Source organism: Nannospalax galili, unplaced genomic scaffold (genome assembly GCF_000622305.1).
Source record: "Nannospalax galili isolate Female #2095 unplaced genomic scaffold, S.galili_v1.0 scaffold104, whole genome shotgun sequence".
Lineage (NCBI taxonomy): Eukaryota > Metazoa > Chordata > Mammalia > Rodentia > Spalacidae > Nannospalax > Nannospalax galili.
In genome coordinates this window covers 246,610-269,056 of record NW_008353596.1, presented here as the reverse complement: position 1 = coordinate 269,056, position 22,447 = coordinate 246,610, and the positions used below count along the sequence as shown (strand labels likewise).

Sequence of the window (22,447 nt, the reverse complement as noted above, 5' to 3'; positions counted from 1 at the left end):
TGTTGGCATTTACTAAGTGTCCCATCTTAGGTCACTTCTGCCTCTGCCTCAGTTTATTCATCTGGGTAATAATCATAGGGCTAGCTATCAAGAGTCAGGAAGTGAAATTTTAACATTTTCTTATCCCTCACTGGAGTCCAAGGACTCAACCTCTAAGAAGTGACCATCTACCCCTAGTTCTGACCCCCACATGGCCATGTAGTTGACTTCCTCCATAGAATTCAGTCTCCTGCCCAGGCCCCTCTGTATACAACACCTTTCTCTGCAATGGTGGAAGTAGAAGCCATTCCCATCCCCTCTTGTTTGTCTGAGGAGCCTGACCATAGGCATTTTCATGGCTTCATACAGATTTTCCTTGTCACCATGTCTGACTTGGTGACAAGACTCAAAGGCTGGATCATGAATCCACTAGTCCTCAGCCCTCTCCTAACATTGCTTGGGGTCTTTATCAGAGTGACAAGCTGAGTGGTTTGGCCATCTTTATCTATATGTAGCCTAAGATGATATCAAAGTCTCTCCTGTCAGACTATACCAGGAAGACTCTGGGTGGACTTGCTTAGCACCCTGGTACCCCGAGGCTTGGCCCCTGAGAAACCAGAGTCTTGGAGAAGATTCTTGAGGTAGCATGAGCCAGCTAGGAAAACATGGCTTCTGCGTGGGCCATGTAAGCCTTTCACACTACTGCGGTCCCCTGGGTTGCTACCCACCCTGGGAGATTTCTACCCAGTCCTCCAGTATTAGACTCAGCCACAGAAGGAGACAATACAGTTTGAGTCATGGTATCATTTTATTGTCAGTAAGAAAAAGCAACACTTTGGAGACAATCAACTAGAAAAGGGGCGGGGAGATGGTATTAAAAATGTAAGTACAAAACTGTTGAAAGAATGGAAAAGCCTTTAAATATTCTTTTATTTTCAGTTAAGTGCTTAGAAAATGAAATAAAAACACGGGTCCTTCTAGCTATGAACCTGGGTTATGATAGCTGTGCCTTGGATGCTAGGATGAGCAGTAGGTACCTGCTGGTTTGGGGACCCATGGTGGGGCTTCTTCATCTCCTGAGTCATCCATCCTTTTTGATGGCACCAGGGGATACTGGACTTGTTGTCACTTGAGTTCTGGGACCCAAGTGGCTCCTCTGTCTCTTCTATGTGAGGAACCTTATGGAGATAGTTTCCCAATTTGTAAAGTTCCAAGGCCATGCCCATGCCCCTCTCCTGGAGCTCTCTCCCTTCTGCCTGGCCCCATGTGGCTCTGCTCAGCAGCATCTCACATGTCTGTGGACAGGAAGTCTGGGAGCTGCTTGCCTTCTTCAGAAGATTTACTGGCCAGCTTTGTGGGAGAAGAGAACACACATCAGTAAGATGGGATTCTTATGTCCATCAGAGTAGACCATCCCAGACCCCACATCCTGACCTGTGCCCAGAGCCAAGTGAGCAAGAATCACACGATCTTGAGTTTTGTCAGAAAGCTGATATTGGGCAGTTTCATAGGCTCCTTGCTAGCTGTGTGAACTCTGTGGCTTGCCTAGCAAACTCTGTGAGCCTTGTGGAACCCTCCCGGGACAGGGGAAGATCAGAAGGAATAATGATGGGGAACCGCTTAGCATGCTGCCTGACTCACACAGGCTCTCAGGAAATCTGTGATTTGGCAGCATAGTTCTGACTCATAGTGCCTGGCAGATTGGAAGTGGGTTGGTGCCTTCCTGAATCTGAGCAAGGACCAACAGGTAACAACAGGGGATGGGACTTCGGTAATTCAAAACCAACTTTTAATTTGAAGGATTTGGGGATATAAGTAGAATAGAAAAATGCTTTGATTTTCCCCCCTTCCCCCCTACCCGAAGCACTTTCATTTCTAATGACAGATGACTGCCTGGGCTCAGCTCAGAGCAGCAAAGGGCAGTTTAGTCAGGACTAGCCACTTGGTTCTGATGTCCCAGGGGCCCTGCTCCACCTGAGCTTGGATCAGTCGTGCTCAGAGGAAACACTTGAAGCCCCAAGAAGTACTTCACTATGGGCATTGCTGCACAGCCTCCCTCCGGTACGACACCTGGCCACATAGCCATGCCCACAGACGACAGCTCTGTACAGCCTCCTCATGTTTTTCTGCTACTTTCTCCTCCCAACATTCTCCCTTTTTTTCTAGCCACTGGGGTCCTTACCATTGTCTTGAAGAACTGATTAACTTTCTTCCTTTTCAGTGTCTTCTTGTCACTGTCTGAGAGATGGAGGAAGGTCTGGCTCAGGCGGGGAGATGTGTTGGCCTCTTCCAACCCGGGAACACCTGCCACCGAGAGTGTGAGGGCTGGAAGGACAACGGGACCCAGGTGTGAGCAAGTGTGTACAAGGGACAGGAAGGGTATCTTGGAGTTGGCTCATGGGGGACAGAGGTCTCTGTTCTTCAGGTGGTTCTAGCCCTTGGTCAAAGCCTTGCCCAAAGATGTCTGACTAGAAACAGAGGAAGAAGAGGAAAGCTCCCTTGACCCTTGGGCTATGACGTCTTCAGGGAATTCAGGGCAGAGTCTGAACTTAGCCTCTGCTACTGACTAGCTGGTCTATGTAGAAGTCAGACACTCAGTGCCTTGGTTTCCAGGGATGTACGATGGGGTGGATGGCATTTTCTACTTTATGGATGGGTGCAGTGGTATAAGGGTGATAATGAATGAGGGCAGTTAGGGCAGGGTCTGGCAGGAGCAGGCATCTTTGCTGCCATGAACTAGCCAGTTCCAACTCTGCCTGGTTCCTCTCTGCCTTGCTGTTGGCACAGAGCCTGTACAAAGCAGCAGACATTAGGATGGGCTGCACATGAATGCTGAGCTCCTGGCTCTGCACAACCTCCCTCTGTGAATAGAAGTAAGAAGAGGCTGTTTCCCATTCCTCAACAATGAGGGATGGGCAGAGGTTCCATCTATGCACCAAACACAACCATCAGATACTGTGGCAAGCTTCGTAAATCCAGAGCAGCCTTCCAGTTTGGAAAAGGAGGCATGAGTCTTAGAGACATGTCAAGGGCAAACTTCTGGCCCTAGAGAGGCTTCAGGCTGCAAATTCAGAGACCTCTGCTTTGGCAAGTGGTCCCAGCAGGTCTCAAAGCTAGAGGGTCAGCAAACATCCACCTCTGACCCAGACAGAGCTTGATCAGATGGCTTCCCCATTGGGGAATGTTTAGTGAATGCAGAGGCCAGGAGCTTCTGGTCCCAGGAGGCCTGGTCCACTTTGCTCTATAGAAGCAGGTGCCATCCTTCCTTCCCTGCCAAGCTGGAAGCCCATACTATCTCTCCCCCAAGACTGGTTGGCAGGGTGCGTACCTGGGATGGTAGGCATGGACTGGCTAGCAAAACTCATCTGGGAGAGGACAGACATCCTGGGGGGGATGGCCGCGTGCTCTGAGAGGTTGGTGTCACTCATGAATTCATGTTTTCTCGAAAGCTGGGTGAATAAACGAAACAGACATACCACACACATACCACAGACAACATATCTTTAGCATTCAGTATTATAAGCCCCCAAAGGCCAGGGGAAGGGGCTTGAAGTGGTTTCTATGGACCTGGTACCATAGACAGTTCATTTGGCCTGTTCTATACCATTCCATGTCAGCTTACCATTTATGGTTACACAGGTTGCAGACTACATAACTCCCAGAGTGTTGGAGAAGGGGCTATTTAGACTATCATGTGAATGGCGTTCTACAGAATTGTGAAAGATAGAAGACATGTCTGTACTTTTCTTTCTGGGCAATAACAACCTCAGAGGACCCCTGGGAAGTTAGTAGAATTCCTTTCTTTACTAGAAGGCATCTCAGCTGGGCCCACCCTTCATCTAGCTCTCCTTTCTTGCCAGAACAGTGTTCTCCCTCTTTCAACAAACATCTTTTCTAGGGAGGAACTAATATCAAATGTAGGACTGCCTGATACCTAGTCTTTTCATTAGTTATTGTTATTAAGAAAGTCTCCTTTGGTAACCCAGGTTGCCTTGGAATTCACTATGTAGCACAAGCTGCCCTCAAACTCATTGTAATCCTCTAGCTTCAGTCTCCCAAGCATTACATAGTTATTAATTTGAAAGACCAAAATGCCAGCATATGCTCCCCCCGTACCCATGCAGGTTCTTGTTACTTAGGAGCCCAGTGGAATCTGAATAGCCCTGGGGGACAGAGGGCTGGAGCTCTAGGTGGCTGCTCTCCCTTGCAGTGGACATTCAACTTATGGAATCTGAGAGTCTGGGTTCAAATCCCGACTCCAGAGCATGAGCATGTGTTCTGTTCTCCCTCGTGCCACCAGTGGCCTCTGAAGACCCACTGCAGTGAGGAGACGAGGCTGCAGTGCCACTTGCCTAGGAGTCCTGGGCTGCCTGGCACAGACTTCTTGAGATGAGTTGTGGAGAACCTGCTGCTGCTTACCCGCTTCAGGTCTGACTCTGCCGCCGCCTTCTCATCTGCAAACACCACACTGCTCCTCTTTGTCCTCTTCTTGGACCTCCGCAGCTTGACCTCGGGCAGAGTGCTTCCTGGGGAGATGGGTTCTTCCTCTACTTTAGGTGTCTTGGGTATTGCTGACTCCAGGTCAAAGCTGAAGGGCAGGTAGAAGAGCAGTGAAAGTTGAAGTTCAAATTTCAGTGAAACTGCCTGGTGGAGGGATGTGGGGGTCCTCGAGGGCACCTTCATTCTGACTGAGCTGGCTCTATAGGGCTAGGGACAGATCAACTAACCTAATAGAATTCAGATGTCTGGTTCACATTTAAAATACAAGGTTGATGGATTGAGGGTAGTAAGCCCAAAACAAAACAATAAACAGGTGGCAAGAAGACAAAACTGGTTAAAATATGGATCTGGGGGGCTGAAGAGATGATTCAGTGCTTAATAACACTGATTGTTCTTACAGAGGACTAAGGTGTGGTCCTAGCAAAAATGTGGCAGCTCACAACTGCCCGTAATTCCAGTTCCAGGGGCTCCAATGCCCTCTTCTTGCATCCATGGGTACCAGGTATGCATGTGGTACCCATGCATATAGGAACTTACATATACACATTAAAAATATTTGGAACTGGATTCAAATCTAGGCACTGCTCCTGCTTAGCTGAATGACTCTGGGTATGCTGAATAACTTCAGTTGTCAACTTGAAACACTTGGGAAGGAAGAGCCTCAACTGAGGAATTTCCTCTCAGATTGATTGTGGCAGGGAGACATTTTCTTGATTGTTGAGTGATGTGGGAGACTCCAGCTCAATGTGGGTGGTGTAAGAAAGTAGGCTGACCTTCTAGCCTTGGGCACAGGCCCACTTTTGTTCTTAGCACCCCAGATCTTTGGCCTGCCCTCTTGGCCCCGACCTGCCCACTGTGTCCTGATCCCCTGCACTCAGACCAGCTCAGTCCTTCAGTCTAGCTTCTTAGAGCCTTCACAGGCTGTCCCCACCTCCAACTTGCCTGGGATTCTGGTGACCAGCCTTCTTCCCTGGTAAGTCTGATTCTGCCCACTCACTTTGGCTCCCCCACAACCTGAGCAAATTCAATCTCCCCACCCCACATCCTGTTCTCCTTTTAGCCTTGGGCACAGGTACAACTTTTGGTCTTCACAATCCAGATCTCTGGACTATCCTCTTAGCCCAGACCTGCCCACTGTGTCCTGAACCCCTGCACCCAGACCAGCTCAATTCTTCAGTCTAGTTTGTTAGACTCTTCAAAGGCTGTTCCCACCACGAACTAGCCTTCACACTCACGAGACCCTGGCTCTTCAAAACCCCAACTTGCCTTGAATTTCCTAGACCAGGCTTCTTCCCTGTTACGTCTGATCCCGTCCACAGTGTCTGACTCCCCTATAACTTGAGAAACTCCAACCTCCTGGACCTCACATCCTGTTCTTTTTTAGCCTTGGGGACAGGCTTGATTTTGTTCTTAGTACCCCAGATCTCTGGATTACTCTTTTAACTTCGTGTGGCGGTGAGCTTTCCAAATCATGCTATGTTCATCCGCCTACTTTGGGACCACCTACAACTCCTCCCAATGCTGGAGAGTTAGGCTTCTCTGCCCATTTAGTAGGGGCCCAGAACTGGGCAGACGGTCTGAGATCACCTGATTCCAGCCTCCACCTAAGCTTCCAAAATTGTGCTGTTCATGCTGATGAGAAAGGCCCAGACCTGAGGAGAAAGCCTGAGAGCTTCTGATTCTCACTTGACTTGGGCCTCTACGGGAACTCCTGAGTAGCTGAACTAGAGCCATCTGGTCTCTCCAATATAAAATCAAAAGAGAAAACCTGAAGCCTAGACTAACCATCTTTTCATACCCAATAAGAAAACAAAGGCACATCAAGTGTACAAACAGAAAAAAACAGACGTAAACTCAACAAAGGAAGGCTTGAGTTTCACACCAGAATCAGAAATAACAAAAGAAACCCACATGCCAAAATCACAATGAAAAAATAATATGAAAAACCCAAATAATATGTGCCCACCAAATACCAGCAGCCCTATAGAGGAGTTCTACAATGAGAACCCCCTAAAGATAACCCAGGACTCAGAATTTAAAAGAACAATCATAAATATGATCAAAGAATTCAACGAATTTAAAGAACACACAAAGAACTAAAAGAAAATAGAAATAAACTTCTGACTTCACAAAAGAGTTAGAAATATTGAAGAAAACAGGCTGAAATGAGGAAGGAAGGGAAACAATCAGCCAGTCAGAAACAACAGAAGAAAGCCTCACCAATAGAGTTAGTGAAGTGAAAATCAGTATCAGGACTGGATGATAAAGATGAAGAACTGGACCACCCAACAAAGATTATGAAAAATTTAAGAAAACACAGGAATAGAATATGCAGGAAATGTGGGGCACCATGAAAAGACCAAAGTTATGCACCACAGGCATAGAAGGAGGAGAAGAATCTCTGGATAATAGTACGGCCAAGATCTTCAACAGGATTGTAGAAGAAAATTTTGCAAAATTAAAGATATGCCCATACAAATAAAATCAGCACATAGAATACCAAACAGACAGGACCAGAAAAGAAACTCCCTAGGACATATCATAGTAAAAACACTAAATGTACAGAACAAAGAATTCTGAAAGCTGTAAAAGAAAAACAACTCACATGTAAAGGAAAACCCATTAGAATTATAGCTGACTTTTCCGTACAAACTATAAAAGCTAGAAGAGCCTCAACCAACGTATTCCAAGTTCTAAATGACCATAGATGCCAACCCAGAATACTTTACCCAGCAAAAATGTCTATAATAGTTGAAGGGGAAAGAAAAAATCTTCCATGACATAAATAGGCTGAAAGAATTCGTGTCCACAAAAGCAGCCCATCAGAATTTTTGAAGCAATACAAAGAGCTGAAGAGTGACTATACCCAAGGGGCAACAGAAAGAAACTAAATGAAGGTATAACAGTGGAAAGGCACAGTTAGATCAAGAATGTAAACAGAACTTAAAATGATAGTAACCAATATACATCTTTCAATAATAGCTTTAAATATCAATGGACTGAACTCCCCAGTCAAAAGAGAGACAGGTTAGTTGAATGGATTAAAAAACAAAATCCATTGCTTTTGTTATCTGCAAGAAACCCTTCTCACCTTAAAGGATAGGGTACTACCTTAAGGTAAAAGAATGGAAAAAAAATATTCCAAGCAAATGGCACTAAGAAACATTCAGGAGTTGCCATTCTAATAGCTGAAAAAATAGACTTCAAACTAAAACTAAACAAAAGAGATAAAGGCCACTTCATCCTAATCAAAGGAACAATTAGCCAAAAAGATAATACAATCATGAGCATATATACACCAAACTCTGGTGCACCCAGCTTCATTAAAACAGTACTACAGGACTTTAAGTCACAGATTAATCTCAACTCACTAACTGTAGGTGACTTCAATACCCCACTGTCTCCATTTGACAGGTCAACCAGACAAAGAATAAATAGACATCTGAATTAAACTGTACCATACATCAAATGGACCTAACAGACATCTACCGAATATTCCACCCAAACACCAAAGAATATACTTTCTATCCAGCACTCCCATGGAACCTTCCCCCAAATTGACCACACACTAGGGCATAAAACAAGTCTCAACAAATACCAAAGAAATTGAAATAATTACATGCATTCTATCAGACCATAATGCAATGAAGCTTAAAATCAACACTGGAAGAAGCCCTAGTAACTATATGAACTCATGGAGATTAACCAACACACTCCTGAATGGTGACTGGGTCAAAGGAGAAATTAAGAAATAAAAGTATTCCTGGAACTAAACGAAAAGGACAATACAACACAACAAAGTCTCTGGGACACTTTAAAAGCAGTCCTAAGAGGAAAGTTTATAGCTCTAAGTGCCTTTATTAAAAACTCAGAGTACAAATAAGAGACTTAACATTGCAACTGAAGATGCTTGAAAGGCAACAACAAATGAAACCCAAGCCCATCAGACAAGAAAAAATAACAAAAATCAGAGCAGAAATGAAATATAAAAACAAAGAATCAATGAATTCTTCTAAGAACTGGTTCTTTGAGATGATTAACAAGATAGATCCTTAGCCCAGTTAACTAAAAGAATGAACAACCCCAAATAAACACAATCAGATGAACAGAGAGACATCACAGCAGGCAACAAAAAGATCCAGAACATAAGGGAATACTTTAAAAACCCATACGCTATTAAATTTGAAAAAAATAGAAGAAATGGATGTGTATCTAAAATTGGATGTGTAATCACCAAAGTTAATCCAAGAAGGTATCAACAGCTCAAACAGACCCATAACATATCAGGAAATTGAAACAGTAATATGAAACCTCCCAACTAAAAAATCCTAGGCCCAGATGAAGTCACAGCAGCTCTATATCCAATACTAAAATTTTTCAAAAAAGATAGAAACAGAGGGAGAACTCCCAAATTCCTTCTATGAAACCAGCATCGCTCTAACACCAAAACCAATACAATAAAAAAAAAACCTATAGATCCATATCCTTAATGAACATAGATGTAAACCACATGCACACACACCTTAAAAAGATCATCAACCATGATCAAGTCAACTTTCTTCCAGATATTCAGGGATGGTTCGATATACATAAGTCAATAAACATCATAAATCATATATGATGGACTCAAAAACAAAAACCATATGGTCATCTCAGTAGATGTAGAGAAGGCCTTTGATGAAATTCAACATGCATTTATGATAAAAGTCCTAGAGGGAATTGGACTGGAGGGAACATACTTCAACATAATTTAAACTGTATATAGCAAAATCAGGGACCAGACAAGGCTGTCCACAATCTCCGTTCCTTTTTAATATAGTACTTGAAACTCTTGCTAGAGCAATAAGACAAGAGAAAGAAATTAAAGGAGTACTATCTGGGAAAGAAGAGGTCAAATCCCTCTTTGCAGATGATATACTATAACTAAAAGATGCCAAAAATTCCACTAGAAAACCCCTAGAAATGATTAACACTTTCAGTAAAGTGGCAGGTTACAAAATTAATCTACAAAATCGATAGCCTTTCTATATACCAATAAAAAGCAATTGAAGAATACATGGAAACCCTACCATTCATAATAGCCTCAAAGAAAATAAAATATCTCAGAATAAATTTGATCAAAAACTTTAAAGACCTCTTACAATGAAAATTTTAAGTCTTTAAAGAGATTGAGGAAGACACCAGAAGATGGAAGGACCTCCCATGCTCATAGATTAAAAAAATTAATAGTGTGAAAATGACCATCCTACCAAAAGCCATTTATAGATTCAATGAAATGCCAATCAAAATTCCCATGACATTCTTCCTAAAATTCATATGGAAGCACAAAAGACCCTGGATAGCCAAAACAACCCTGAACACTAAGAGCAATGTTGGGGGGATTACTATACCAGATTTTAAACTATATTACAGAACTATAGTCACAAAAGCCACATGGTACTGGCACAAAAATAGACCTGTAGATCAATGGAACAAAATTGAAGACCCAAATATGAGTACATGCAATTTCAGCCACCTGGTATTTGACAAAGGGGCCAAGAACATTCACTGGAGGAAAGACAGCATGTTCAGTAAATGGTGCTGGCAAAACTGGATCTTTACCTGTAGAAGAAAGAAACTAGACCCTTATCTTTCACCTTGCACAAAAGTCAACTCTAAATGAATCACAAACCTCAATGTGAAACAGGAAACTCTGAAACTGTTAGAAGAAAACATTGGCAGGAACCTACAAGATATAGGTGTAGGAAAGGACTTTCTAAATCGGACATCAATTGCTCAGGAAATAAGATCAAGAATCAACAAATGGGACCTCATTAGCCTAAAAAGCTTCTGTATAGCAAAAGAAACAACCAAGGAAGTGAAGAGAAAACCTGCAGAGTGGGAGAAAATCTTCACCAGCGACACATCTGACAGAGGTTTAACATCCAGAATATATAAAGAGCTCAAAAAATCAAGAAAGCAAGTGACCCAATTAAAAGATGAGCTAAGGAACTGAACAGAGAGTTCTCAAAAGAAGAAATAAAGATGGCTAGGAAACATCTTAAAAGGTGTTCAATTTTGTTAGTAATTAGGGAAATGCAAATTAAAACGACCTTAAGATTTCATCTTACCCCATTTAGACCGGCTAAGATCAAGAGGACAAATGATATCAAATGCCAGAGAGGATGTGGGGAAAGGGAAATGCTCATCCATTCCTGGTGGGATTGCAAACTCATGCAACACCTATGGAAAGGCATGTGGAGAACTCAACACACTAGAAATGAACCTACCATTTGACCCGGTTATACCACTCTTTGGCATATATCCAAAGGACTCATCTTACTTAAGAGATATTTGTTCATCTATGTTTGCTGCTGCTCTTTTCACAATAGCCAAGAAACAGAAGCAACCTATATGTCCCTCAGCTGAAAAGTAGATAATGAAAATATGGTACATTTACACAATGAAGTTCTACTAAGCGATAAGAAAGATGAAATCATGAAATTTGCAGGTAAATGGAGCTAGAAACTGTTTTACTAAGTGAGGTAACACAGACTCAGAAAAACAAACAACATATGTTCTCCCTTGTATGTGGATCCTAGCACCAAATCCTTGTATGTGAGTATGTATCCAGATATAACTGCAGGAACCAGGATAATGAAAAGGAATCAGGGAGGTAAAGGGAAAAAAACTCAGAGAGAGGAACAGTAGGAGACAGGTGTTATAAGAAAGAAACGAATAAAAATGGGAGTATTTACATGGGAGGAGGAGGGAGGGTTTTACAAGGAGCCTTGGGGATAAAGGGAAAGGAGGAGCTCAAGAGAGGTAGGACCATAGGAACTGGTATTATCAAGGAAGAAATGGGACACTTTAAAAAGCCATGGAGGGTTAAACAGGGATAGAAGAGATAAATAATACGTATGTTTAAAAACTAGAGGGAATCATATTAGTCCAACAACCTAAGGACAAATCACACATACAATATCTCTACATGGGTCCAAGTATATAGCTAAAGGCTACATAACAAGAAACAGTGCCAGACAGGAGAAACCTTTACGTTGTTGGCTAGGGTGGTTCAAGAGACCCCCCAAATTACACAGGCTATTGCAATAGCTCTTGATTGCCTCACATAGAACATACTTCAGACACAGGATTTAGAGCAATGGACCCAGAACTGACCTAGAAGCTACTTCCCCTGAAGGCTAGCTCTCATAGCTTTGGAGAGCACTATAAAGGTGCCAAGGGAAAATATCAATCGGTGGTCCAACACCAGCTTCAAGACCAAATAACCACATCAATGGCTGGCACAGCATACAACATTGTGCAGTAGTGGCACTTTTATCTTGGGGCAATCAAGAGCTACCTAATTGTACTGAAAGCCCACTCAATGGGAGGAAACTTAAGTGTGGTACTGTAAACATAACCAAATACACAAGGCTGGAGAGGTCATAGATCTTAGAGAAAACCCCAGGACTGTCACATCTCTACACTAATATAATTTCTTACTATGTGCAGAATATGTGTCCTTTTATTTACAGGCAAATATCGCAGTCACCACTCATCAAAAAAGCCGCTTTTGCACCAGATGGAGACTATTACCTAGTACCACAACTGGTCATACACAAATTGCCCATGAAGTGCCCAGGCCTAAGTGACAGATTTACGATGCAACCTTTACACGTAAGGCTCTTGGAACATAGAACAGGGGTAAAAAGGCACTAATGAATCTCTCAGTTCTCATTAATGAGGCTCCCTCACACAGCTGATGGCCAAAAACACAAAAGGTCTCAAACGACCAAAGCATAGAGATTAAGAGTCTGCAGACTGCTGGTTTTTGGACAGAAATCCTATATTAAACTTCACCCACCCAGGGCTCAGGGACCATTGCAGAAGAGGGGACAGAAAAATTGTAAGAGCCAGGGAGGAGGTGCACGACCATATAGAGATAGAGTCCTACAAGCTCCTGAGACCCTCCTCATATGAATCTATACCAATGGTGTCAGCAGACTAAAACCCAGCATAGAACTGGGGTTGCAGAGATGGACAGCAGACCCCAATCTTAGCTGAAGAAATATTGGCAACTGATTACTGCTAGGTGAGCAAGAGCTGCTCTTTCTAAAGTGAGGGACCCCAGAGAAGCTGACTAGACCACCCCAACCCTAGCCCTTACCCTAGCCTTATCCTTATGAATCCCACTACCAATACCTCACCCTCTACTTAATTTAAACCTAGGAGCCCTATTCATTTTCTCCGTAGGTGAACTTGCACCAAGGAACATCTGGGGGCACTAACTTGACACAATAGGCTTTAACACAAATGACAGAATGTATGAATTCCAGCAAGGGACGATGGGAGGGTGCCAGTAGGGATGGGGCTATAAAGATGATTGAGATGTTCTGTACAAAATACATGAAAATTCAATAAAAACAAATTTTTTAAAGAATTGGCTGAGCACAGCCCGGGGAGCAAGCCAGGAATCAGCTTTCCTCTGTGGTTCCTGCCTCCAGATTCCTGCTTGAGCTGCCTTGAATTACCTCAGCGATGGGCTGCCACTTGGAGGAGAAGATGAAATAAGCCTTTTCCTCCCCAAGTTGCTTTTGGTCATGACATTCATCACAGCCGTAGAGACACCCAATTAACATACCGAATAGTCCCTTGACTTCTCTGAGCCATCACTTGGTTTTCAGTGAGCAGGGATATGTAGCAACCTGAACAAATTGCTGTGATGTCTGAATATTGGGTGCTTGGTGCCTAAGAAGGGGACAGTGGGGTTGGGCAGGGGAACAGTCACAGGACTCCATAACCAAAGGAGGACAGAGAGAGGTGTGGGAGGGGATATTCCACAATGGGAGTGTTGTAGGGCACTTCCTTGGGAAGGATGGGACTCCTGTCAAAGGAGAGAATGTTCTGGCTGGGTGAGAGATACAGGATATCACTAAATGTGAAGGCTGCAGTCAGTTCTGGGTTCCTGGGAAGCACCACGTGTCTCAGTCACCCAGGAGCAGCTCTAAGGGTTTTCTGAGGTTTCAACTGGGGAAAGGCTTTGAACTAAAGCGGGAGGAGGCCTGGATCAGGATTACAGGGCTCCAGGAAGAGACTGACCTCTCACAGGCGGCCTTGCTGGGGGTACTGCAGTCGGAATTCATGGACGCCAGAGAGATGATGGACATCTGCCTGTAGGAGCGCAGCATGGACCTGGGTCTGCCCACTCTCCTGTCGTCGAAGTCGGGCTGTGGGTGTGAGAACAGGTGGTGAGCAGCCATGGGAGTAGGACTTTGCCATCTCAGCCTTCCTTCCCCCACTGAGAAGGGCAGAACTGTGAGCTGAGGGCATCAGCACAAAGCTCCCAGCTGGCAAGGCTGCAGGGCTGTTGTAAGATAAACACTGGCAGCCTCTATCCCTGGGAGCAATCACTAGTCCCAAGTTTCCCCATGTGACACAGCATCTGTGTTATCCAGTAGCCTCATAGACCAAATCCTTTGTTATGCTAATGAGATGGCTTGAGATGGGGCCTACAATGCCAAAGAGCCCAACCCTGACCCATAAACTATCCACTCTACCTCCAGGGAGGGATGGAGGACAAAGATGGGTTTTTAGTCCATGACCAATGACTGACTCAGTCATGGCTACATAATGAAAGCCCAGGAAAAACTACATGTCCATAATCATGTGTCAGTGTGCCAGAGGGGCGACACATCTTGATAACATGGAACTTCTAGCACTGGGTCCCTCCTAAACCTCACCCTGTGCATCCCTTAATCTGGATCACCTTGATTTCTATCCAAAATTCAGTGGAATGGGGGGTCACATCCTGACAAACCCACCATAAATAGAAAGTGTCATTTGAAAATGCATTGAGGGGCTGAAGAGATGGCTCAGCAGTTAAGAGCACTGGCTGCTCTTGCAGAGTACCCTGGTTCAATTTCCAGCACCCACATGGCAGCTAACAATTCATAATTCTAGTCCCAGGGGATCCAACCCCTTCTTCTGACCTCCATGGGCATTGTACAATGTAGGTGCACTTACACACATGCAGACAGTACATTCATACACATAAAATACAAATAGTAAATAGTTATAAAAATTTATATGAAAAAGAAAATGTGTTGACTCTACCTGGACCACCAAGCATCCTAACTAACAACATAGCATGTTGGCTGCTCATCTGCAACATCTGACCATTCACTCATGGCTACCTGGGAGCTGTGGCTAGCTGCCCAAGCCTAGAATCTTGAGTACTTGACCATACAGTTCTAGCCCAGGAAAGATCAAGATTCAATATTCCATTTCTACTGACTACATATTGCTTTTAAATCATCATAAAGTTGAAAACTGCTACTCAGGAGTTGCCTGGTGCTTTCCTACATTTGTTGAGTTATTCTAGTGAGTTAGTCTTGCAGGGATGGTGGGAACCTCCACATTTATAAATTTTCTATGCAGAAGTGTGTGCAAAGTTCTAGAGCCTGGGAGCTGGTGTCTAAAGATGGGAGGGACTGGGGAAGGACTATTCTCTTAACCTAAGCTTCTCCTAAATCTAAGTATTTAGCATCAGAATTGCATTTCAGGAAGGGAGTATAGAAAAAGGCAACTTTTCTCAGAAACAAAGATAGTGGAAAAGAGGAGAGCAGAGTCCAGCTCTAGACCTTTCTGTAACTATGCCCTCCCTCTGGGTGTCTGTAGAGAAAGAGGGTTGGAGCAGATGGTCTCTAAAGGATTGCACAGCTCCAACATTTTATGATTCTTTATGGAAGAGGATAAGGAAATGCCCTGTGAGTGCCAGGCCAGTGGCCTTCAGGCTGTAGAACACAGTAGCTTTGGGGACAGTAAGGTCAGATACACACCCTGGCCTTCATTACTTACTGTACAGCTTTTGGTAAATTATTTGATACCTCTGAATCTAAAAAGGTATGTAAGGAGTTTTTTAAAAAAATCCCTCCTACCTGCCAGGCTTGTTCAGAGGGTTAAATGACATTAAAACATTAACTGCTTATCTAGATCAGGCCTGACACATAGGAGCTTCGTTAATGTGTCTTTTGCAAATTATACAGTTCCTTGAGTAACCTGAGGTCTCATAGTTCCAATGTGTAACTGGTATCTCTTCAGGGGTGATACCAGTCTTTTGGGGACCAGCCTTACAGGACGTTTCCCCTGTTTCAGTCCCTTCTCCTGGAAGACAGGGTCCTTTTCTAGTCCTTTCCAGTTCTGATTCCCATTATCCTTTCCCACCCCACATCACTCTCCCAGCCACAGGGACCACCATATCATCTCTGAAATGCCCTCCCTAGCCACAAAGACCACAATGCCATCTCTCAGACACCCTCCCAAGCCACAGGAACCATCCAGAGCATCTCTCAGACACCATTCCCCGTCTCAGGGACCACCCGTACCATCTCTCAGACACCCCAGCCACAGGCACCACCGGTAGCATATCTTAGACACCCTCCTCTGTCTCAAGGACCACCCGTACCATCTCTCGAACACCGTATTCCTTCTCCACCTTCACTTTCAGGTTCTTGAAGCACTCCTCCATCCGGTCATGAAAGGGCCTCAGGTTGTCAGACACCCTTTTCTCATGGATCTTAATCCCAGCTCCCAGGAATGGGATCTGGAAGGAAAGATGGTAAGTGACATGCTTAGCATAAAGTGGCCTGCTAACTTTTCCAGAGAACTTCAGGGGCCTCAGAGACCCACACAGTCCCCAGTTCAGGAAATGGGGATGGCTGCAGCATCAGAGTTTTCCATGGAGGGGGAGAATGAGCTCAGTGGTTCCTGCTTCCTTGGAAGGGTAGGTTGACCACCCTTATGCTTGAGAAAAAAAATCTGCTCCCTGGAAGAATCTAAAAGGCAGAGTTCAGGGATCGGAGAGGAGGAATCTCTCACTTTGACTTGCCTAAGAAGTACTTAGAAGTACAAACGTGAACGCACAGAGGTGGGAAGCTGGGTGGCAGGGAAGAGATGTCACAGCCCATCTTATACCACAGAAGCCCAACAGTACTGTCCACGCTGCTGAAGGAAACTATGTGCTGGTACCAGAAAGTTCACTTGCCACTAGGGAGTTTCCAAAGAGTGTTGCCAAATCTAAGAAGATGGAGGAGGAGGAAAGAACTGGTGGAGAGAGATGCTGCCTTCTTCCTTATCCATGAAGGAGGTCAGTGCACTACTAAAACAGGTACATCAAAGGGGAGGGACGGAGCCACAGGGCTTGCTGCTAGAAGGAAACGTTGAGAAAGTTAATTGCATGATCCTTTGGTAAAATAACTGAAAGTTCAAAAGATGAAAGATGGATTCTTTTGAGAAAACAAGCATTTCCATCATGGTGGTGTAAAGGCATTTCTGCACCTTCCTCCTGGAGGTCCTGTAAGACAAGATGAAGAAGGAAACACTCTACTTTACAGTGAGAGGTGCAGTCAACTGTAAACCTGCCCTAACATATGTGCAGGAGGAAGTAGCTGAAAGGTATAACCCCCTCATAGAGCAGAAGAAGGAGTCCTGCTTAGAAGAGGCTACCTGGCTTTGAGGAATCCAGGAGGGGACGGAGGCAAGGATGCCACAGGAAAGCTGGGGGGGGGGCAAGGCCCAGCAGAGGGAGGGGCTGAGATTCTGCACCAGGGCAGTTCCTTTCCCAGGTAGTCACTGCCTTGCCTTGCACCAGATCTAATTTGTTCTCATTTCCCCTAGAATCTGTAATTTTTCCTCTAGAACAATTAAATCATGAAACTGGGGGCACCAGGCACGAGGAGGAGGAACCACACTGGAAATAAAGGGCTGAAAAGAAAGTGGACCTGAGGGTAGTGAAACTGCCACTTGCCAGTTCTCACATGGCCCCAGTACAGCGGCCATGACCATCTTCCCATGAAACAGCTTGAAAGATCTGCTTCTGGAGAATGTAAATGGTCCCTTGTTGGGGTATAGTGTCAAACATTTGTGGACCACTCAGTTACCAGACAACGATGGCATCCTGCTGACAGAGCCCTCTCCTACGTACACTGATTTTCAATTAGCTTCACTATGAATTATGAAGGGTCTACAGGGCTCACCAGACACTGGAGGAAATTCACCAATAGGAGAGACAAGGACATGAACTAACAGAGAAAAGAGGGCAAAGGAGGAAGGAAAGAAGGAAAAAAACAGATGAATAAACTTAAAGAATGCAGAGAAGCTTAGGATGTTGCTTAAAGATTTAGTTAATACATTATCAAAAGATTCTTCATTTATAAAGAAAAGGTTTTTATATAAAATACCAGAAATTTTACATGTGAAAATGTAAGATTTAAAGTGGATTAAATTATACCTTTAGAGTTACACATTAGAAAAAGACAGAAATTTGGTTAGCTAACACTTATCTCAAGATGTTAAGAGGTAGGAGGGGGCTAGGGTGATGCACCGAGATATAGCTCTTGCCAATGGACAGGTCATCCAGACCAAAAGAAACCAGCAAAGAAATACAAGCATTAAACTACAGAGCAAAGGGACCTGGGGTTTACAGAGCACACCATCAAGCCTGCAGAATGCACATTCTTCCTCTCTCTGCACTTCTCTACAACAGACTGTAGATGCTGAATCTCAAGAGTTTGGGTATATTGTGTTCCTGGTTTCATTTGGTTCAAGGAATTTTATAATTTCCTTTCTCAGCTTCTCAAGAACCCACTAACTGTTGATTTAAAGGTATATTATTTGGTCTCTATACAATTTCTAAAGTGTTTTACTCTGGATTTTGAGTTTCATTATATTGTGATCAGAAAGGATAAGAGAATATGGTTGCAATTAAAAAACTGTTCACATCTGTTTTATGTGAGTATGAGTGAGGATGTAGAGTTACTCGGATTCAGGTTTGTTAGCTCAGTATGTGTTGGCATGACCACTTTGGAAAACCATTTTTTTTTTTTTTGTACCAGGAAGGCTGAACTCTCATGACCCAGCAAATCTACTAGAGGTACCCTGAGGAAACAGGGGGTGTATATCCACCAGATAACACAATGATGACATAGCAACCCTACTCATAATATACAAAATCTGAAAATAACCCGTGAACATACACCAATGGGAGGATGGGCCAATAAATGATATTGTTTTTATACTGCATACTCATATGAAGCATAAAACTTAGGAACAAAAAGTCAAACCTATGATATGTCCAGCAAACTGGATGAATTTCAAGGGTATTATGTTATGCAAAAGAAACTGAACACTCAATGGCTTGAGCTGCATATTATCTGTATGACAAAGAACAGGCAGAATTAATCTTTGCCAACAGAAGTTTGGCAGTATCTACTATGGCTAGGTTTTCTCCTGTGCTATGACCAAACTCTTTCAGGCTAAACCCACCTAAGCAAAGACATACCCAGGGATATTTGGAACAGCCCCAAGCCGAAATCAACCCAATCCAATGCCAGCAGAAAAAAAAAAAATCAATAAGCACATTTGGCATCATATGATCTACCTGTATAGACTACAGGGCACAGAATGAATAAATGACAGCTCTGTGCAACAGAATGAATGGATTTTCCAAATGTAACTGACACAGAGGACTGTGTGCTATGATTCCAATTATATGTAGGTCAGAAATAATCAGGGAAAACTATGATGCTTAGGAGTGAGTGTCTGAGTAGTAAAATTCTTTTTAAAAAACCAAGAAATTATTTATATTAAAGGAGGAAAGTGATCAGCCTAGGGAGAGGTTGTAATGATACAGGAGGCCTAAGAGGGTCTGAGGAGTACCAGCAGAAATCTACTTCATCCAGATGGGAGTCATGTAGAGGGATGCTTGGTGATAAACCAAAGAGCCATACATCTTATATGTACTATTCTATAAATAGTATTTCACAACACAGAGCTTAGGAGAATAATGTACTGTAGGCATCTTTCCATACAATAAAGTGTTTACAAAGAATAAACAGATAGCTGCTAATCTTGAAATCTACACAATCTTGCAACAAAATGCACTTTGGAAACTTCACTATTAGTTGGTTTGTTAGGGATGGAAATCCATCTCTTCTTTGGAGTCTAAGATTCTTACGTTTTGAGGGAATCCCAAAGTGGATATAGTTTTGCAAAACCAGTGTCTGCCCTAGAGTTAACTTCTAACAGCTTGGCTCAAGTTTGCTCATCACTGTTTCTGTGTCACCTTGGTACTGCTCCTGACACAGTGGAGCTCAGCAAACAAGGGGAGAGCTGTGCCTGAGAGCTGTGCCCGCACCAGTAGAGCTGCACCACTGGAATGTAGGACACGTGTGCAGAGTGGGAGGGGCCTGGCCCAGTGCTTTCTCAAATCTGGGATTAAGTGGACTGTGTAACAGACCTTGGGAGCCGTGGGTTATGCTATGGAGAAGGTGGACACTAGGGGGCACTGTCTGAATGCGCCTCTTAATGACTTGGGGCACAATGACATCTAATACTTCATTCTCTATTTGGAGCCCTTCTAAATAGCTCCAAGATGTTGGTAGAATTTTCTTAGACGGTGAAGCTTCGAATCAGCTGTCCTGCAAGGCTGAGGTTCATCCATCCTCTGAAGGCAGTGAACACAGCATGGAGAAGATGTAATGACGTGAGAAGTGGGGTCCCACAGAGTCCTAGACAGTGGTATGTGCTGAGACAGCAACTATGAAGCCAATTTCTGTGACCTGTTAGTCCTCCCTGGGTGCCCCAGAAATATCCAGGGAAGGAAACCACTTACAGCCTGGCCTTCCTGCTTCCCAGGTTGGTGTGGTGAGGGGGGTGTCATTATTTGAGTATTAAAGGGTACGGATGACCCCAGGAAGAGGGAGAGATCTTAGGATATTTAAGTTTTGTGGGTGGCACAGAGAAGACAGACAGTTGCAGACACACAAAATACATTCAGGGAAAGTATGTCTGTGCAGTGTTTGGCATTTCATTTTTAAAGCCCTGCTTTGCATAAATTTGCAGAGGCAGAGAAGGACCTGAACTAGGAATCTGCATTTTAAGAAAAGAGGCTGCACCCAATGCTTCTCAGTCCCTGATTTCCTTAGAGTAACCAAACTCCCTACCACAGAAAGTGGGCTTATCTTTGCACCGTGACTGGCAAGGAAGAAGAAGGGGATGGGCAGCTGAAACCCCTGGCCTCCAGGCTCCTGCTCACCCATCACCAGCTTACCCCCTTCCACTCTTGCATCTCTGCAAAGAGCTCAGCTGTGGCAGGTTTCTGAGGAGGCTAACACAGGCCTGGAGCAGGAAAGGCCTGGTCTTTGGAAAACCCTCAGGGGAGGAATCCACTGATTGTTTCCTCTTTGGGAGAGGAAGAGAGAAATAAAAGGGGAGGGAAGGAGGGGGGGAGAGAGGGAGGGAGGGGGAGGGGGAGAGAGAGAGAGAGAAGCAGAGAGAGGAGAAAGATGTGAGGGTGTGGGAGGCAGAGCTAGGCAAGTGGCAGAGGGGAGGGAGAGAAGCAAACAGCTTCTAAGAGCAACAGACAGATGCACAGGGAGAGGGAGGGGGAGGGAAGGAAGAAACAGCAAGGAAAGGGATAGGAGGGAACAGGGAACATAACAGCAGACAAGGAAGTGGCAAGTTCTCGGGTGGGTCGAGAGGCAGCGAGGCAGATGTAGACCCTCTGACCACGAACCAGCCCAACACAGACCTTAATTATTCGCAAAACCGGATATCCATCTCTGTGCGCTCTGCAACAAACTGGGTTAGCCTCACGAAGAGGGCAGCTGGGGGTGGGGTGGGGGGGTTGGTCTTCTATTGTGCCTCATTGGTGCAAGCTGTGGTTGATGGTGGATGAGCCCCACCGTGAAAAGCCACCTCCTGAATTTAACATCAAAGGTCGCAGTCTTTACCATCTCCAGCACAGGATCACTGCCTGGCACCCTGCAACACCCAAAGGTGATGTGCTCCAAATCTGTTTCCTGGGGAGCCTGCTCAGGTATAATATGGAGGCAGAAGAGGGGCCAGAGGTGAGGAGCAAAGGACATAAAGAGCCTGGGGCCAGGGAATCTGGGCAAGGAGAGAGGCCGGGAGCACCCTGTCCAGCTGGGCTTTACCTGCCATGCAATCAGGTCCTTGAGGCGGCTCAGCTTGTCCTGGTCCTCTGGGTGTTCCCTGCTGTACTCTTCAGTGAAGAAGGCCTGAGGAGGATAGGCAGGGCTTTGGGATTTCCCACTCATTAGCAATCAATCATTGATAGCCAATCTCTCGGGCACTGGGAGAAGACTGGGTGTGAAAGGGTCAAGAACAGGGTCCCAGGCAATGGAGTGGGACCTGTAGTGACTGACATTGATTTTCCTTATTACAGGTTCAGATCAGCATCCATTGGAAACAGACTGCAAACTCAAAGTGGTTTTAAGGCCGTAGTAGCAACACCTCTGGATATTTTGGGGAACTGGGAACTTGACACACTATTTCTGGCTTCAACCTGATCCCACTGAACCAAAACCTTGGGGGTGAAGGTGGGGTGTAGGGGAAGGGACTCCTGTGTTAGGGAGCCTGCAAGGGATGTCGAGGTTCCTGGAGAATACTGCTGGGGAAAGAGAGCTGGGTAAGGAACGTCCCTTGGCATGTGTTCAAGCTCCTGGCTCCCTGCTCTGCTCCTTCCCAGGTTTCTGTCCTTATTGTGCGCATACTCCATGTGGACACACCACAGCATCACTCAAGGCTGAGTGACCACAGGGGTGTCTGAGGGTAGCTGGAAGGACTGGCTGGATGACTGGGGTCTCTGAACTTCTCTATGTACTGTGGTCCTTTTGAATTGCACCTATGAATGACAAAAGACAGATGTCAAAAACTTCACAAGGAGGTTCTGTAGGATAAGGAATCCATTCCTCCTTCAGGGTCTGTGAGCTAAAAGCCACCACTCTGCATACAACTTCATGCCAGGAAAATCTGTCTCCCTCCAGGCACCCTCACATTGACCCACAGGAGATATTATGACTCACATAATGGATAATATTTCCTTTTGGCTACCCATACTATAGAGGGTCAAATATAAAATCTTGGGCTCAAAGTGTGGCACTCCTTGGAGATGCCCTATAACTTG

General features: G+C 44.6%; 1 protein-coding gene across 1 annotated transcript in view; it reads right to left on the bottom strand.

The window, feature by feature from the left end:
• Positions 1-782: 782 nt before the first annotated feature.
• Positions 783-22,447, bottom strand: part of Dock2 (dedicator of cytokinesis 2) — a 260,786-nt gene continuing 239,121 nt past the window's right edge. Inside the window, exons 20-26 of the mRNA XM_008850736.1 lie at positions 21,456-21,539; positions 15,926-16,063; positions 13,561-13,688; positions 4,399-4,567; positions 3,308-3,428; positions 2,162-2,304; positions 783-1,329 (exon numbers count right to left, since the gene is read on the bottom strand). Of these exons, the coding sequence (XP_008848958.1) occupies positions 1,267-1,329; positions 2,162-2,304; positions 3,308-3,428; positions 4,399-4,567; positions 13,561-13,688; positions 15,926-16,063; positions 21,456-21,539 (846 nt within the window). The 3' untranslated portion in view covers positions 783-1,266. The remainder of the gene's footprint in view (positions 1,330-2,161; positions 2,305-3,307; positions 3,429-4,398; positions 4,568-13,560; positions 13,689-15,925; positions 16,064-21,455; positions 21,540-22,447) is intronic.